Below are 17,369 nucleotides of genomic sequence, written 5' to 3'. Positions count from 1 at the left end.
CACCCACTGCCCAAGGCCAGGAGACTGTTTGCTTTGACCTTAGTTAGGGGCCTGGACTTTGTCTCTGTTGGTCAGTGAGAGCTCTCAGTGGCCGGGTGCGCCTTCGTCCCTCTTGGGCGCACTGATAGCGGTGGGCGGGTGGGAGGACGGCCGTGCTGACCCGCTTCCTGCCTGCCCTCTTCCTGCTTCCTCTGCACAATTGTCGGAAACTCTGGCGAAGTTCCTGCCTGGCTGGGTCACTGTGGAAACTGATAGCAGGGCCTGGAAAGTCACACCAGCAGGCCGGGGACATGGGAGACGAGGAAGACACTGCTCCCTCACTCCTCGGGGGCCAGCCCTGCACCGTCAACAGGAAGCTGACCTGGGCTGCGGGGGCCACCGTGGTGCACAGCCCCCCGAGCCATTGCCAGGTTCCCACCCAGCCTGAGGGCCTGAGACGAGCCCCATGCTCTTCGAGGACGTGCCCAGGATCTTGGCGCCACACCTTGTCCCTCTGTCACAGCCCAGTTCGTTGGCCTCCTTGACGCAGAGCTCAGTCAGCTTAAGGGCTTTTCCTCATCATAAGGAGCCTGGGACGGGGTGGGGAGCCTTGTGCCTGAGCCCTCTGGCAGGGCGAGGCCGAGGCCCACGCTCCGCCTGTGGCCCACAGGTGTGCAGAGGTGACTTCAGAGCACACCTGTCTGCCTTGTCCTTAGCATCCCCGTCCGCACCCACCCGCTTCTCCCCAGGATCCGGACCTGGTGGGCCCTGTCGGCTGCTCACTGCAGGGCCAGCTGCGGGTGCTGGCAGTGGACAGACTGGCAGGCAGGGCCGGTGGACGACTTGCTGGCGCCACTCAAGATGCCCGTCTCCCAAGCCTCACCGAGTGTCTCTCCCTAGGAGCCACGTGTGAGGTGGTGCTGGCCCCGTGTGCTCCCAGCCCCTGCAAGAACAGCGGGGTGTGCAAGGAGTCCGCAGACTACGAGAGCTTCTCCTGTGTCTGCCCCAGTGGCTGGCAGGGTGAGGCTGGCCTGGTCCCAACTGAGCTGGGCAGGGAGTGGGCAGCCCTGGGGCCCCCTGACCTGGTACTCAGGGAGCTGCAGAGCTGGAACTGGCCTTGGTCTTCCTGCCCTGCACGCCTGTAGTTTTCCTGACCCCAGATTGGGGCACGGGGCAGTTCTTTGGCCGAGAACAGCTGGAGGGGGCAGGGAAGAGGCGTTGTGGGTGGATCCTGAAGCCAGGGCAAGGCCCAGAGGCAGAGGCCGAGGCTGACCAGTCGGCCACCTCCCCACCCAGGGCAGACCTGTGAGGTCGACATCAACGAGTGCGTGAAAAGCCCGTGCCGCAACGGCGCTTCGTGTCAGAACACCGACGGGGACTACCGGTGCCACTGCCAGGCGGGCTACACGGGGCGAGACTGCGAGACGGATGTGGATGACTGCCGGCCCAGTGAGTGCCCGGTTACCAGGGGCATGGGTGGGAGTCCTGCGGCAGACGGGAGAGTAGCTCCCGGCCAGTGGCCGGCCCGGGCAGCATCCGCTGTGGGGACCTAGACGGGCTGAGCCCAGGCTTGGTCCACCGGGGGCCTCACACAGCGGACCCCTTCCCAGCCGCCAGCTTAGTGCTCCCCAGGGTGGTGGTGGTGCAGGGTGTCTGCCTGTGCTCCTGCCTGAGTCAGCCTTGATGCAGCCCCACCAAGGGGCAGGACTAGCTGGTCCTGTGCTGTAGGAAGCTGAGATTCAAGCCGGGATCAGTGGTGCGTGCCTGTAATCCTAGCAGTTAAGGAAGCTGAGGCAGTAGGACTGCAAGTTCAAGTCCCACCTGAGCAACTTAGCAAGATCCTGTCTTTAAACAAGATACAAATTTAGAAGGCCAGGGATGTAGCTCACTGGAGGAGTACCTCACATTTGATGCCCAGAACTTGGAAAGCAGAGGGCCTGGCCTGGTATCACCCAGCAGCAAGAGGCAGGGCTGGCTGTGTTGGAGGACCCTTGACTGGTCTGTTGAGCTGGTAAAACTCTCTCCCCCGCCCCCAGGCCCCCAAAAGAACCAGGACCTCAGAACCCACACCAGGGGCTTCGAGGCCTGCCCACAGGGCTGCCACCTGCAGGGCTGTGCTGCCTGCACATTTCATCTGTCCCCAAGGGGTGGGTGGTACACACCGTCAGGCTTGTCCTCCTGTTTCCCTCAGACCCCTGTCACAATGGGGGCTCCTGCACGGATGGTGTCAACACCGCCTTTTGCAACTGCCAGCCTGGCTTCCAGGGCGCCTTCTGCGAGGAGGACATCAATGAGTGTGCCAGCAGCCCCTGCCGCAACGGTGCCAACTGCACCGACTGCGTGAATAGCTACACCTGCACCTGCCCCGTGGGCTTCAATGGCATCCACTGTGAGAACAACACACCCGACTGCACGGAGAGGTGCGCGCCTGGGACATGCGGTAGCAGCGGCGCAGAGCAGACACGCGGCTGCAGGCAGTGCCTGGCAGCTGGGGACGCCAGGCAGGCGTCTGCCCCCAGAGGGCCGTGACCTAGAACCCAGATCCCCGTGGCTCGCCCGAGGGGCTGGCAGTGCTGCTCACAGGCAGGACTGTCTTAGCCCACCTCGCTCCCCCGTGGCCTTGGTGCCACACAGCGCCTGGCTTGCGAGAGCTGTCTCCCATTCGTGCATAGCTCTGGCCCCTCTTACAGGAGCCTCACCCACCTGTGCTAGTCAGCCCCACGTCCCCAGAATAAAACACTAGAGAAAGACAGCTTCAAGGAGGGAGATTTACTCTGGCCCAGAGGTGTCATCAGAGCTTGGCCCGCGGAAGGACAAAGCAGAGCTGCTCAGCTCCTGCAGGCAGGAAGCAGAGGGGGAAGAAAGGACACGTGGGTCTTCCAGGTCACCCCCACAGTGGGCACTTATGGCGAGGCCGCCTGCTCACAGCAAGCCAGCTGTAACTCATCTGTGGATTAATCCTTCCCAAGTCCCACCTGCAAGCACACGCACCTTTGGGGGTGTCTGATCCTAGCTGTGGCCCCGCCATATACCTGAACGTGTCCTCAAGCCCCATGCTTCCTGAGCTATGATGAAAGGCAAAGCGGCAGCGGGAGGTGGTGTGCTCGTGCTGGGGCATGCAGTGTGAGGTGTCTGCTCACGCCCTCCCTTGCCACCTACCTGTCTCCAGCTCCTGCTTCAATGGTGGCACCTGCGTGGACGGCATCAATTCTTTCACCTGCCTGTGTCCACCTGGCTTCACGGGCAGCTACTGCCAGCATGATATCAATGAGTGTGACTCTCGGCCCTGCCTGCATGGTGGCACCTGCCAGGACAGCTATGGCACCTACAAATGCACCTGCCCACAGGGCTACACTGGCCTCAACTGCCAGGTGAGCAGGGCTGTGGAGATGCTGGTGAGAGGGGCGGAACAGGGCATTGCCCAGGCTCGGGGTGGAGGGCCAGGCTGAGGCCAGTCCATGGAGGTGCTCAGGGCAGAGGGGGACCTGAGCCCGGGTTTCCCAGGCTTTTCAGGGCTCAGTGGGGGCTGGGAGGGTTTGTGGGGCCCCCATCCATTTCTACCTTGAGTGGGGCCGCAGTGCATGCTGGACCTGAGGCTCTGTGGCTAATGTGGGTGCTGAGCAGCCTAGGCAGTGCGGGGCGGGCACAGCGCGAGCGTGCCCCAACGACACCCAGGCTGCAGGTGGTAAGGGGCTGACCCCAGTCCATCCCTAGAACCTTGTGCGCTGGTGTGACTCCTCCCCCTGCAAAAACGGGGGCCAGTGCTGGCAGACCAGCACCCTGTACCGCTGCGAGTGCCACAGCGGCTGGACCGGCCTCTACTGCGATGTGCCCAGTGTCTCCTGTGAGGTGGCCGCCCAGCAGCAAGGTCAGAGCTGGTCCCAGCCCAGGGCCCAGGAGGGCAGGGGCAGGCTGAGCAAGGTGCCCAGGCCTCACTCCCTGCCTTGTCCCTGCAGGCATCGACGTCGCCCACCTCTGCCAGCACGGAGGACTCTGTGTCGATGCAGGCAACACCCACCACTGCCGCTGCCAGGCCGGCTACACAGGCAGCTACTGTGAGGAAGAGGTGGACGAGTGCTCACCCAGCCCCTGCCAGAATGGGGCCACCTGCACTGACTACCTGGGCGGCTACTCCTGCAAGGTGCGGAGGGTCCTGGCGTAGCAGGGACACCGACCCTGGAAGCCCTGGGTAGTGCGGCTGTGTCCAGGAGGGCCTGGCATAGGGAAGCCTGCCCGCAGGAGGAGGAGGAGGACTCTGGGCAGTGGGATGGCTCTTGAGCCCCGACTGCCCTTGTCTGCCACTAGACAGTCCCAGCCACTGCCATGGCCCCCTCCTGAGCAGGAGGGCCAGTCTGCTGGCCCTGAGCCAGGACACACTCAGCCCCAGGTGATACCTACCTGCCCTCTGTCCGTGCAGTGTGTAGCTGGCTACCATGGGGCTAACTGCTCCGAGGAGATCAACGAGTGCCTGTCCCAGCCCTGCCAGAACGGGGGCACCTGCATCGACCTCACCAACACCTACAAGTGTTCCTGCCCTCGGGGCACGCAGGGTGAGTAGGGCATAGGGGAAGCAGGCAGCACGACCCCCGCCAAGAAGGGTCCCCACAGGAGGGAGGCTGTGCTGCACTGTCACCCTCGGCTGCGGGACTGCAGGGGTGGACACAGCCCCACGTCCCTGATGGAGAAGTCACCCTGCAGGTGTGCACTGTGAGATCAACGTGGACGACTGCAGCCCACTCCTCGATCTGGCCTCCCGCAGCCCCAAGTGCTTTAACAACGGCACCTGCGTGGACCAGGTGGGCGGCTATACCTGCACCTGCCCACCCGGCTTCGTTGGTGAGCGGTGCGAAGGCGACGTCAATGAGTGCCTGAGCAACCCATGTGATGCCCGTGGCACCCAGAACTGCGTGCAGCGTGTCAATGACTTCCACTGTGAATGCCGTGCGGGCCACACCGGTGGGTGCTGCTGCGCACAGGCCAGGAGCCCGGGGTGGGGCCCGCCAGGGCGGGCCTGCCCCTCACCACCTCTGTCCACCCCTGCAGGGCGCCGCTGTGAGTCTGTCATCGATGGCTGCAAGGGCAAGCCCTGCAGGAATGGGGGCGCCTGTGCCGTGGCCGCCAACACTGCCCGCGGCTTCATCTGCAGGTGCCCTGCGGTAGGTACAGTGCCGGCCCCTGAGCTGCGCAGAGGTCCTGTGCGCAGGACAAGCTGTCCTCGTCCTCATTCCCCAGGCTTGTTCTCTAAAACGTTCATGAGCTACTTTAGAGCAGTCTCAGTCTGCAGAAAATTCACACGGAAGGCAGAGGAGTGCCCTTTCTCTCAACCCCGCGTGGCCCGTGCGACTCAGACCTCGAACTGTGTGGTGGGTGGGCTGTGGCCAGCAGGGCTTAGACGAGGGTTGCTCTGGGGCCAAGACCCCGTGGTCTGGGCTTGTGTGTAAGGACATGCATTAGCCACCACAGTGCCACCCTGGAGCATGTCGGGGCCCTAAGCGTTCCAGGGCCCCGTTCCCTCTCCCTAACCCTGGACCTTTTCCCAGTCTGAGACTGTGGTAAGGGCTGTTGGGGAGACTGCAGATGTCCCTAGGCAGGGCTGCCGTAGCACTTGGACCAGGTACTTGGGTGAGTGGAGAGTGGCTGCCCCGACAGCCTGCCCGCCTCCCCTCTTGCAGGGCTTCGAGGGCGCCACCTGTGAGAATGATGCCCGCACGTGCGGCAACCTGCGCTGCCTCAATGGCGGCACGTGCATCTCTGGCCCGCGCAGCCCCACCTGCCTGTGCCTGGGTGCCTTCACGGGCCCCGAGTGCCAGTTCCCAGCCAGCAGCCCCTGCGTGGGCAGCAACCCCTGCTACAACCAGGGGACCTGTGAGCCCACCGCCGAGAGCCCCTTCTACCGCTGCCTGTGCCCTGCCAAGTTCAACGGGCTTCTGTGCCACATCCTGGACTACAGCTTCGCAGGCGGCGCCGGGCGCGACATCCCCCCGCCGCAGGTCGAGGAGGCCTGCGAGCTGCCCGAGTGCCAGGAGGATGCAGGCAACAAGGTCTGCAGCCTGCAGTGCAACAACCACGCCTGCGGCTGGGACGGCGGCGACTGCTCGCTCAACTTCAACGACCCATGGAAGAACTGTCTGCAGTCCCTGCAGTGCTGGAAGTACTTCAATGACGGCCGCTGTGACAGCCAGTGCAGCTCGGCCGGCTGCCTCTTCGACGGCTTCGACTGCCAGCACACAGAAGGCCAGTGCAAGTAAGGCGGAGCCGACGCTGGCCAAGGGCCGGGGGCAGGCGGGTGGCGGGTGGAGAGGGCATTCGGCCTCGGGGTGGACGTGAGGCCAGCCAGAACGTGGCCTGAGCCTGCCCTGGCCCCGCAGCCCCCTGTATGACCAGTACTGCAAGGACCACTTCAGCGACGGGCACTGCGACCAGGGCTGCAACAGCGCTGAGTGCGAGTGGGACGGCCTGGACTGCGCGGAGCACGTGCCCGAGCGGCTGGCGGCCGGCACACTGGTGCTGGTGGTCCTGCTGCCTCCCGAGCAGCTCCGCAATCACTCCTTCCACTTCCTGCGTGAGCTCAGCCGCGTGCTGCACACCAACGTGGTCTTCAAGCGCGATGCGCAGGGCCAGCAGATGATCTTCCCCTACTACGGCCGTGAGGAGGAGCTGCGCAAGCACCCCATCAAGCGCTCTGCCCCGGGCTGGGCCACACCTGACACCCTGCTGGGCCGGGCTGCGGCCTCGCTGCTCCCCAGTGAGGACAGTGGGCGCCGGCGCCGGGAGCTGGACCCCATGGACATCCGCGGGTGAGTCCCGGGGCATAGGCATGGCCCAGAAGCCACACGTGCCCCAGTTTATGGCACAGAGAGGAGATCCAGGAGGACCTGGGCACTCAGGTCCCGTGCGGTCAAGGCTCAGGGGCTGCAGCCCCAGTAGCATGTGGCACAGCACGGTCGCCTGGGGGCTGCAGCACCGCCTGGGCTGGGCCTGTCACCCCCCTACAGTTGTGGGGGGGTGTCCCACTAGCCTCCTCCCATGCCTACTTAACATATTTGTGCTGGGTGATGGGGCCAGGGAGCCAGGTTGGGGTACCTTGGTGTGCCCTGACCCTGTGAGTTTGCCAGTCATGGCCTTGCTGGCCAGGGACATCTGTCATGAGGCCAATTTGCAACCCTGTGGGGGGAGGCTGGTTCTGGTGTGTGTCCTGGCCAGTGTGTGGCCACGCGCCTGTCATTGTGAGCCCACCACCTCCTACCCATCCCTGCGGAGGTCTGAGGGGCTCCCAGCCCTGCTGCACCCCTCTGCCTGCTGCGAGGCATCAGTGCAGCCCCAGGGCGGGCGCGGGCTCCTCAGGATGGACTATGCCCTCCCAAGGTGAGGAGAGTAGGCATTTGTGACACCCACAGGACCCTGGAGGGGTCCGTGGTGAATGCCTGCGTGCACTGTGCCGACATGTGGCACTGGGACATCCTTGGATGGGCTGTCGGGTACCGTCTACCCCAGGGTTGCTGGCAGGATGGTCCGGAGGTGGGGGGCAGTGGCCTGGGTGGTGGTGTATATTCCGAGCCTGTGTGCCTGTGTCCACAGGTCCATTGTCTACCTGGAGATCGACAACCGGCAGTGTGTACAGTTGTCCTCGCAGTGTTTCCAGAGTGCCACTGACGTGGCCGCCTTTCTGGGGGCACTGGCCTCGCTGGGCAGCCTCAACATCCCTTACAAGATCGAGGCCGTGCAGAGTGAGTGTCCCAGTCCCAGCAGCCACCGCGGCGGGTGTCCTGCTGTCAGCTCAGGGAGCACTTTTCCAGAATTTTCTGGACAGCATACCTTCCCAATAGTGGTGACAGCTGCCCGGGGAGCTGGCCCAGGGGACGAGCATGCCCACCAGGAGAGGGGAGCTTCTGCTATCCCCACCCTGTCTCCCTGATTTTTCTTTGTGGGGTATTATTTCAAAATCATTATAGGTTTTTTTAAAAAGAGAGAGGGAAGAATTGATCGGTGTCATGTGAAGTGTTGAAGTTTGTATCTTCAAAATCCCCCTAAATCCTTTGTCTTAACAGCTCAATACGAGTCCAGCGATTTGGAGTTGGCTAATCCTCCTCCCTGAAAGGGGAGAGAGCGAAAGCCGTCTCCAGACGGCCGCTGGTACAGGAGAGAATTTAGCGATAGTTTGCAATTCTGATGAATCGCGTAGAAAATGACCTTATTTTGGGGGGCGGGACGGAGGAGGGGGGGTGAGGAGGCGCCGGCCGCTGCTGAGCCAGTCCGCCGCCCCAGCCGCCGCACAGCCGCACTGACGCCGGGCGCTGCCCGGGCCGCTGCCCGCAGGTGAGACCGTGGAGCCGCCGCCACCCTCACAGCTGCACCTCATGTACCTGATCGGGGCTGCCTTCGTGCTCCTGTTCTTCGTGGGCTGCGGGGTCCTGCTGTCCCGCAAGCGTCGGCGCCAGCATGGCCAGCTCTGGTTCCCTGAGGGCTTCAAGGTGTCGGAGGCCAGCAAGAAGAAGCGGCGAGAGCCCCTGGGCGAGGACTCCGTGGGCCTCAAGTAAGTGGGCGTGATATCACCTGTGGGGGTGAAGGGCTGGCCTGGCGCTGTCCCGCCTGCTGCCCCCAGCTTCCCGGGGGCCACTCAGTCTCGCCCTGCCCCCAGGCCCCTGAAGAATGTGTCCGACGGTGCCCTCATGGATGACAACCAGAATGAGTGGGGGGACGAGGACCTCGAGGCCAAGAAGTTCCGGGTGAGCCCAGCGGGCTCCGGGAATGCCCAGCGAGCTTCTGATGAGGTGACCCGGCATGACGTGGATCCCTGCTTCCCCTCTCCCCAACATAGTTCGAGGAGCCCGTGGTTCTTCCCGACCTGGATGACCAGACGGACCACCGGCAGTGGACCCAGCAGCACCTGGACGCCGCTGACCTGCGTGTGTCTGCCATGGCGCCCACACCGCCGCAGGGAGAGGTCGACGCCGACTGCATGGATGTGAACGTGCGCGGGCCAGGTACTGTCCTCAGAGCCTCTCTGCCAGGGGCTGGTGGGGCCCTTGGTGTGCAGCCGCCTGCGCCTCCCCAACCCAGAGCCCGCTGGCTCCCCCAGGACTTACGGCTGCATGTACTGGGGGCCGAGCCACCACTTCAGGGGCTGCTGCTCCTCTTGCACCTGCTGGACAGCACGTCCTCCATCCAGTGCTGCTGGGGGTGAGGCATCCGGAGTCAGGCTGCCTTCTGTCTGCTGCCTCCCTGGGCTTCCGGCTTGAGTAACAGTTCTGGTGGGTCAGGGTAGAGCTAGAGGGGGCTCCACTGTCCAGCAGCAGGTTACAGCTGGGTGTGGGCTCTGCCCCAGGGAAGCTCAGGGGACTTATGTCCCCACAGCCACCCCGTGGGCTGGGGACTGCTGCTGGGACCCAAGCTGTGGCTGGGTGCTAGGGCACTGAGCCCCGCCTATCTCTGCTTCCACGTAGATGGCTTCACCCCGCTCATGATAGCCTCCTGCAGCGGAGGGGGCCTAGAGACAGGCAACAGCGAGGAGGAGGAGGACGCGCCGGCTGTCATCTCAGACTTCATCTACCAGGGCGCCAGCCTACACAACCAGACGGACCGTACCGGCGAGACTGCCTTGCACCTGGCCGCCCGCTACTCGCGCTCCGACGCCGCCAAGCGCCTGCTAGAGGCCAGTGCGGATGCCAACATCCAGGACAACATGGGACGGACCCCACTGCATGCAGCTGTCTCTGCCGATGCTCAGGGCGTCTTCCAGGTAGGCAGCAGTCCCTGGACTTAGTGGCCTGGGGAGCCTCAGGGCCAGGTGGCTTAGGCTGGACAGCTGCCACCTGCACCAGGACCCCTGCTCCACGTCCACCCGGGAGCCGCAGAGGTGGCCCAGCAGGTATCCAAGCAGCCGCAGGAGGAGGCGGAACCACTTCAATCCAGACTTCTGTCTGGGGCCACGACCCAGCCCGAGGCCCCAGTCCTAGGCTGCTGCCCTCTTGTTTCCCTCCCTTTAGCCACAGCTGCAGGGGTAGCCCATGGCGGTGAGAGAGCTTTTTTAAAAAAAAATTTATGATTTTTTTTTTTTTTTTTTGAGGATCTGGGGATTGAACTCAGGTCCTTGTGCTTGCCAGGGAAGCACGTATTCCACTTAGCCGTCTCCCAAGAGAGCTTTAGAGGCTGCCTCGTGGCCTCACCAGAGCCCATGAGCAAAGGGTGGATTTTTAGGGGTTCGGATGCCTGGGTCTCCAGGGAGCATCCTAGCAGGGGCTCCTCTAGGAAGCTGCCAACGACAGATCCCCACTGCATCCCTGGGCTCTGGCTGCCCTGAAGTGGGCTCAGATGGCCCGTGAGGCAGGCACCCTCACAAAGCTTGCCATCTAATGATTTCTTAGCTCCGTGCTGCAGGTTCCTGGACCTCATGTTTCTCACCTGCCCCAAGACGGTGACTGCCACTCCTGCCTGCCGGTAGCACAGGCCAGGCTGTGTTCGAAGGGCTGCCTGCTCTTCTCCTGGGGATTCCCAGGGGACACCCTGACCCGCCATAGCTCCGCAAGCTAGAGTCGCATCCTGCCTGCAGCCTGGTGGCTGGACAGGAGCTGGGCTCCTGACTTGGAGGTGGTCACTGCAGCAGGGACTATGCTGAGGGTCAGATGTGGCCACACATGGCCACAGTGACTTCTGGTCACCTAAGGCCTGGCCCACCCTCAGTGTGTTGATTATGGGTCCCTGGCACCCTATCTTACTGGGGCCATTCATGTCAGACATCAGCTTCCAGCTGGGGGCCTCAGGTTCACCACTCTGTGGCCTCGCCTAAGTCCTTTCCTGTGCCGTAGATCCTGATCCGGAACCGGGCCACGGACCTGGATGCCCGCATGCACGATGGCACAACGCCACTGATTCTGGCGGCCCGCCTGGCCGTGGAGGGCATGCTGGAGGACCTCATCAACTCCCACGCCGACGTCAATGCCGTGGATGACCTGGGTAGGTGGGCGGCCCAACTGCAGGGAGGCAGGGGCTGCTTTGGGCCACCTGTGACATTTCCTGTCTGTGGCTGCAGGCAAGTCGGCTTTGCACTGGGCTGCAGCTGTGAACAACGTGGACGCTGCCCTGGTGCTGCTGAAGAACGGAGCCAACAAGGACATGCAGAACAACAAGGTGGGCTGGGCGGGAGGAGGAGGCCCTGGGGACATAGTGTGGGCGTCCAGGCCGCGGGCCACTCTCTCAGCTCCTCTGGTGCCATGAGATTGGGGGCCAGGACTGTCGCAAACCAAAAGGTCCTGCTCTCACCCAGAAGCCCGTGTGGCGATAGCCGTCCCGTCGACACCACCTGACCTTCTCTGTTCTCAGCTGGCACTGGGGGCATGGTGACAGGGTTCAGCTTTCTCCAGGTGGTCCCCGCCTCAGCGGCATTGCCCGTATCTCCAAAAGCTCGGGGACCTCTTTGCTGAACGGGGCCACGTTTTCCCTCCCTGCCACGGGTCTCCTGTGTCTCACTGCCGCTCTGCCACTTAGGGCCAGGCCCTAGGGGCTCAGGCACAGAGAGGCAGAGTGTCCACAACCTGTGCCCATGTGTGAAGTGTCCCTGGCTGCATTTCAAGGCAAGACCCCTCCGGGGCGCAGGGGACACGGCAGGTATTAGGCAGCACAGCAGGTGTCAGGCACAAGGGCGTGCTGTGGAACCGGTCCCTCCTGCAGGACTCAGGGAGGGCAGATGGGCACCAGGGCTCAGGACCTCAGGGCACTTCTGCTGGGCAGAGCCGTCCAGGCAAGAGCTGAGACGCCAGGGCCATGCGCAGCCCTCTGTGCAGGAAGCCCTTCCCTGTGCCCACTTGCACCCCTTGGAGCCCCAGCCCTGAGTTGCTGCAATGTCTTACATCCATGTTTGGGGAGCCAGGGGGCCTGCAGTTCGTCTGATCTCAGTGGAGCCTGCAACTCCCTCGGCAGGGTGCGGAGCTCCGGGGACTGGGAGCACAGGAACCTGCCGACCTGCTGGGTGGCGTCCGGCGTGTAATCAGGCAGGTAGTGATGGGGCACCGGTGGGTCTGGGTGACTGCCTCACTTGCCCTGTGCCCCTGTCCCCAGGAGGAGACGCCTCTGTTCCTGGCTGCACGGGAGGGCAGCTACGAGACCGCCAAGGTGCTGCTGGACCACTTTGCCAACCGGGACATCACTGACCACATGGACCGCCTGCCACGGGACATCGCCCAGGAGCGCATGCACCATGACATCGTGCGGCTGCTGGATGAGTACAACCTGGTGCGCAGCCCCCAGCTGCACAGCACCGCCCTGAGCGGCACGCCCACCCTGTCGCCCACACTGTGCTCGCCCGGTGGCTACCTGGGCAACCTCAAGCCTGCTGTGCAGGGCAAGAAGGCCCGCAAGCCCAGCACTAAGGGCCTGGCCTGCAGCGGCAAAGAGGCCAAAGACCTCAAGGCACGGAGGAAGAAGTCGCAGGAGGGCAAGGGCTGCCTGCTGGACAGCTCGAGCATGCTGTCACCCGTGGACTCACTGGAGTCTCCCCACGGCTACTTGTCGGACGTGGCCTCCCCGCCCCTCCTGCCCTCTCCATTCCAGCAGTCTCCATCTTTGCCTCTTAGTCACTTGCCCGGCATGCCTGACACCCACTTGGGCATCAACCATCTGAACGTGGCAGCCAAGCCAGAGATGGCAGCTCTGGGCGGGGCCAGCCGGCTGACCTTCGAGCCTGGGCCGCCACGCCTCTCCCACCTGCCTGTGGCTTCCAGCACCAGCTCAGTCCTGGGTACTAGCAGTGGCGGGGCTGTGAATTTCACCGTGGGCACGGCTGCCGGCCTGAATGGCCAGTGTGACTGGCTGTCCCGGCTGCAGAACGGCATGGTCTCGGGCCAGTACAACCAGCTGCGGGGGACCGTGACAGCAGGCACGCTGAGCACGCAAGCCCCTGCCCTGCAGCATGGCATGCTGGGCCCTCTGCACGGCAGCCTTTCCTCCAACACCCTGTCTCAGATAATGAGCTACCAGGGCCTGCCCTCCACACGGCTGGCCACCCAGCCTCACCTGGTGCAGGCTCAGCAGGTACCTCCGGTGCAGCAGCAAAGCTTACAGGTGCAGCCACCAGGCCTGCCGCCGCCAGCAAACATCCAGCCACCCCAGGGCCTGCAGCCCCAGCCGCCACCGCCGCCACCGCCACTAGCACAGCCACACCTTGGCGTGGGCTCGGTGGCCAATGGGCACCTGGGCCGAAGCTTCCCGGGCGGAGAGCCGAGCCAGGCGGATGTGCAGCCGCTGGGCCCCAACAGCCTGACAGTGCACACCATCCTGCCCCAGGAGGGCCAGAACCTGCCCACATCACTGCCATCCACACTAGTCCCACCCATGACCACAACCCAGTTCCTGACCCCACCCTCCCAGCACAGCTATTCCTCCTCGCCTGTGGACAGCACCCCCAGCCACCAGCTGCAGGTGCCCGAGCACCCCTTCCTCACCCCATCCCCCGAGTCCCCTGACCAGTGGTCCAGCTCTTCGCCACACTCCAACATCTCCGATTGGTCCGAGGGCATCTCCAGCCCGCCCACCAGTATGCCGGCCCAGATCGCCCACATTCCAGAGGCGTTCAAGTAAACAGCCGCTCTCTCGCCCCCAAGGGACCCCAGCTTCCTTTCCCAAGCCCTACTGGGCGTTGCCAGTGCTCCAGGATGCTGGGGCCAACCAAAGGAGCCTTTAAAAAAAATTTTTATACAAAACAAGAGGACAAAAATTTCAATTTTTTAGTATTTATTTATGTACTTTTATTTTACACAGAAACGCTGCCGTTTTATTTATATGTACTGTTTTTTATGGCACCAGGTAACTGTTCCAAGGAAATAAACCAGTTCTCAAAGTCATGACTTCCCTCCTCAGGGTGAAAATGGTTACGTACTCGTCTAAACAAGGATTTGGGATGTATAAATACCATTTATTTATTGACTCCTTTTAAAAATCTAAACAGAAGTGACATGAGAGGAGGGAGGCTGAACTGCACTGGCTGGAGAGCTCCCGGGTGCCCAGTGTCCACGGGTGCCCGCCCACGCCTGCTGCCCGCACCCCAGGGTCTCCTGCGTTTTGTGAGAAGTGTAGAGTCAAAGGCAAATGCTTCCCGCCTTGGGCATGGGAATTAATGTGCATCCGGAACAGGAAAATTAAGTGAAATGGAGTGTGTGTGCACTGTGGCGTTCGTGGTGCTCCGGAAGGTGCGTTTGTGGATGTGCTCTGGCGTCACCCCAAGCCCATAGGTCCCGTGGTGCCAACTGGAGCCCTCGTTTCCGGCCCAGCGCTGCCAGTATTAGCCTTGTGAGTGCTGGCCCCTGCCTTGCCCGCAGCCTTCCCGACATTCAGCGTGTCTGGAGCGAGTCACCGGGACTGAACCTGCTCTTCCAGGGGAGGCTGCGTCCTGCCGTCGCAGCTCCGCTGCACGGCCTGGGTTCAGAGGCTGGGCTGCTGAGGCCTGGACCCGACTGCTGGGGGCGCCCCGCTGGGGGCACTTGCTAATGCAGCCCGCGCGGAGGTCTGGGAGAATCTTGTGTCCTCCGGGCTTTCCCCAGCAGTCCCAGGGACCAGGGGCACGCCGTGTGGGCCCGCCGCGCATCCGTCGCCTCGGGAGTGCTGGAAGGTGACCTAGACCCTGCTCTCAGCCGCCCCTCTAGGTTGAGGGGGCCTAGGAGAGTAGCTGATTCTTGCATCAAGTACACGCCTGTGGCAGAGTAAATACCTGTAAATACATTTTTAAAGGTGGATTTTGTTTAAAAAATCTGAATGAGTAAGTCTGTCCCATGTCAAACTGACGGGGGTATCAAGAGCGTGGCTCAGCTCTGTGTGGCCTCGGCCTCGAGACACGCAGATGCCGAAAACGGCTCCTGTGAATGCAGCCCAGAGACAGCCCGCCGCCCTCCAGCCCCGCCTGTCCCCGCGTGCCTGGGGCACTCAGGGCTTGGTGTCACCTCCTCGGGCAGCCCCCAGTGTCCTGGGGCAGTGCTGCACCTCCCCCGTGGGCCCACCAGACAGGTCCCAAGATGTTGATTCTTACTGTGTTTTGTAAAATAGTGTAGTTTACAGAAAAAGGAACATTTTAAAAAAGTTGTCTACATGCAAAGCTGTAGATGAAAAGGATGTATTTTTTTCACCTTTTTTTGTTAACTGATTTGCAATAAAAATGATGCTGATGGTCATCCAGATTTTGCTAAGCTGGTGGTGTCCTCTGACTTATTTGGGGATGGGGCTCATCTGAGACAGCTGGATCCTCTGATGACAGCCATGCTGGAGAGGCGGCCCCTGCTTGCCCGCCCGGAGTGCAGGGGATAGTGCGGTCCAGTCCAGGAGCTCCTATGGGCAGGAGCTGAGCCTCCAGGGCACACATGGGACAAGAAGGATCTGATACTCTCCTCTGACAGCAAAGTGCCCCCCTCCCCTCAGCCACCTGAGAGCCACTGTGAGCCCAAGGTTTCCTGGACACACTCGGGAGCTGCACCCCTGCTGCACGATGCTGCTGTCACTGAGACAGCAGAGAGGTGCAGGCGTGGGCCTGGCTAGCGTGTGTGCCCGGGGGGTGGCTCCCAGGGGAGTACTTGTGTGTCCCCAGGCTTTGTTCACAGCAGCTCAGAGCTGGACATCATCACCTGGTAGAACAGCGCAGGGTCTGACCTTGCTGTCACTGGGAATTACAGGGCCACGCCTTTGATACATGCCTCGGGGTTCTGGAGGGGACTGCACCCCGGTCCCAAAGAGAGAAGCAGAGGGCCGCCCAGGTGTGGCGAAGGCCTGAGCAGGACACAAGGTTCCAGTGCCTGCCTCCATGCTGGATAGAGTCCCCTACCTTCAGGCTCAGGCAGAAACACTGCCTGGATTTGGTCTCAAGTTTGTGGTTGTGTGTGTGTGCTCACGCGTGCGTTGCTGTGGAATGAACAGGCCTTGTGCACACCAGGCAAGGGCTCTACCACTGAGCCACATCCCTAGCCCCACGCCTGCTGCATTTAGAGTGGGGCTCACCCCCTCAACTTCCTGAGGGGCTCCGGGCTGCCGCCTGCAACCCTTAGGACGTGTCAGCCCCAGCACTGCATGCTTAAGTCCCTGCAGCCACCACGCTGTGAGTGTCCCTCCTCCAGCTGTTTCTCTGGAGAGCCCTGACTGACACACGCCGTAAGCATGGAACGTGCGTCAGTCTGGGGAAGGGCATGAAGCTCTGATGCCTGCGCTAAGCGGGAGAAACTCGAGGACTCTGCGCTCGGTAGGAGGCACAAGAGGCCACTGGACGTGCCCGGCCCTCCATATGGCGCATGCTCAGTAACTACACACAGGCGGGTGGAAAGCCGGCCAGTCCTCCTGGGACTAGGGGCAGGCCTGGCTGGCTGCTCAGCGGCCAAGTAGTGTGACCTGGGAGTGGTGGCATGGCCCACTCTGGATGGTAGCAGCAGCTGTCACCCACTGAGACTGCCCCTGAACTGTACATCCTGGGGAGGGTCAATTTTACATCCCTCGGGTCCCTGTGATACATTACGAAGGGTGGGTGCCCTTCCTGGTGAGGGGACCCAGGGCCTTGCTACGGCCAGGTGGACCCCGCCCCAACCTTCTGTGCCTTATCTCTCCAAAGAGCAGTATCAGTGCATTTGTCCCCACAGACAAAAGGCCGGGCCTCAGGGACCCACGCTCCATCCCCAAAGCCACCTGGAGCCTCCAGCGCCTGGGGAGCCAAGGGAGCAAGGTGGGCTCTGGGCCCCGGGCACAAACATCATGACCCTGAGGCTGGTGCTCGGAGGCAGCCACCCAGCACCTGCACTGCCGTGGCCACGCGTGCAACTGCTCTCCTCTGGGTGCCACACTGCCACAGTCCTGAGCTTCCTGCCCACTAACCTGCTCAGGATCCTCAGGGTCCCCAAGTGCCAGATTAGCCTGGAGGTGGCTGTGTCCCCACTACCCAGTCCTGCAGCTGCTGGCTTTCTCAGGTTGGTCCAGCTCATTCCAGGTGGCACCTGGCAGCCCTGACTCCCAGGACCCCTGCATGTGACCATGTTGGGAGACACAGCCTTGAGAGGGCTCGCTGAGGGCCACCTCCCAGTGTGAGCGCATCCCTAAGAGGAGAGTAGGACACCAGTGTGCAGAGGGAGGGAGGGACATCTCAGACGCGTACGTCCTCAAGCCCGGGAGAGGCCCAGGCAGAGCCAACCTGCCGAGCTCCGTCCACCTTTAGGCCACCAGGACTTGGTGTCACAGACTGAGCCAAGGCCAGGTTCCCCCAGGGACACACCCAAGGCACTGGCCAGCAGCCCCAGGCACATGTCCTGGTCCCCAAACATTGTGACTAAAGTGCCTGCTGAGGCAGGTGCAGGGGCCAGAGTTTGATCCCCAGCATGCCATGCCGGCCCCCACACTGAGACAGTGACTGAGACTGGGCATGGTGGTGTGCATCT

At 62.6% G+C, this 17,369-nt stretch overlaps 1 protein-coding gene across 1 annotated transcript in view; it reads left to right on the top strand.

The window, feature by feature from the left end:
• Notch1 (notch 1) overlaps positions 1-13,817 on the top strand; it is a 36,941-nt gene extending 23,124 nt beyond the window's left edge. The window contains exons 16-34 of the mRNA XM_004640384.2: positions 880-999; positions 1,276-1,428; positions 2,171-2,399; positions 3,149-3,350; positions 3,694-3,847; positions 3,936-4,120; positions 4,397-4,529; positions 4,678-4,935; positions 5,023-5,135; positions 5,652-6,223; positions 6,348-6,776; positions 7,558-7,706; positions 8,296-8,512; positions 8,618-8,705; positions 8,798-8,963; positions 9,423-9,718; positions 10,785-10,932; positions 11,009-11,106; positions 12,034-13,817. Of these exons, the coding sequence (XP_004640441.1) occupies positions 880-999; positions 1,276-1,428; positions 2,171-2,399; positions 3,149-3,350; positions 3,694-3,847; positions 3,936-4,120; positions 4,397-4,529; positions 4,678-4,935; positions 5,023-5,135; positions 5,652-6,223; positions 6,348-6,776; positions 7,558-7,706; positions 8,296-8,512; positions 8,618-8,705; positions 8,798-8,963; positions 9,423-9,718; positions 10,785-10,932; positions 11,009-11,106; positions 12,034-13,551 (5,228 nt within the window). The 3' untranslated portion in view covers positions 13,552-13,817. The remainder of the gene's footprint in view (positions 1-879; positions 1,000-1,275; positions 1,429-2,170; positions 2,400-3,148; positions 3,351-3,693; positions 3,848-3,935; positions 4,121-4,396; positions 4,530-4,677; positions 4,936-5,022; positions 5,136-5,651; positions 6,224-6,347; positions 6,777-7,557; positions 7,707-8,295; positions 8,513-8,617; positions 8,706-8,797; positions 8,964-9,422; positions 9,719-10,784; positions 10,933-11,008; positions 11,107-12,033) is intronic.
• Positions 13,818-17,369: the final 3,552 nt, after the last annotated feature.

The sequence above is a fragment of the Octodon degus genome, unplaced genomic scaffold (assembly GCF_000260255.1).
Source record: "Octodon degus isolate 3935 unplaced genomic scaffold, OctDeg1.0 scaffold00123, whole genome shotgun sequence".
Classification (NCBI taxonomy): Eukaryota; Metazoa; Chordata; class Mammalia; order Rodentia; family Octodontidae; genus Octodon; species Octodon degus.
The sequence above is the reverse complement of the archived record's forward strand: the minus strand, read 5'-3'. Positions and strand labels throughout refer to the sequence as shown.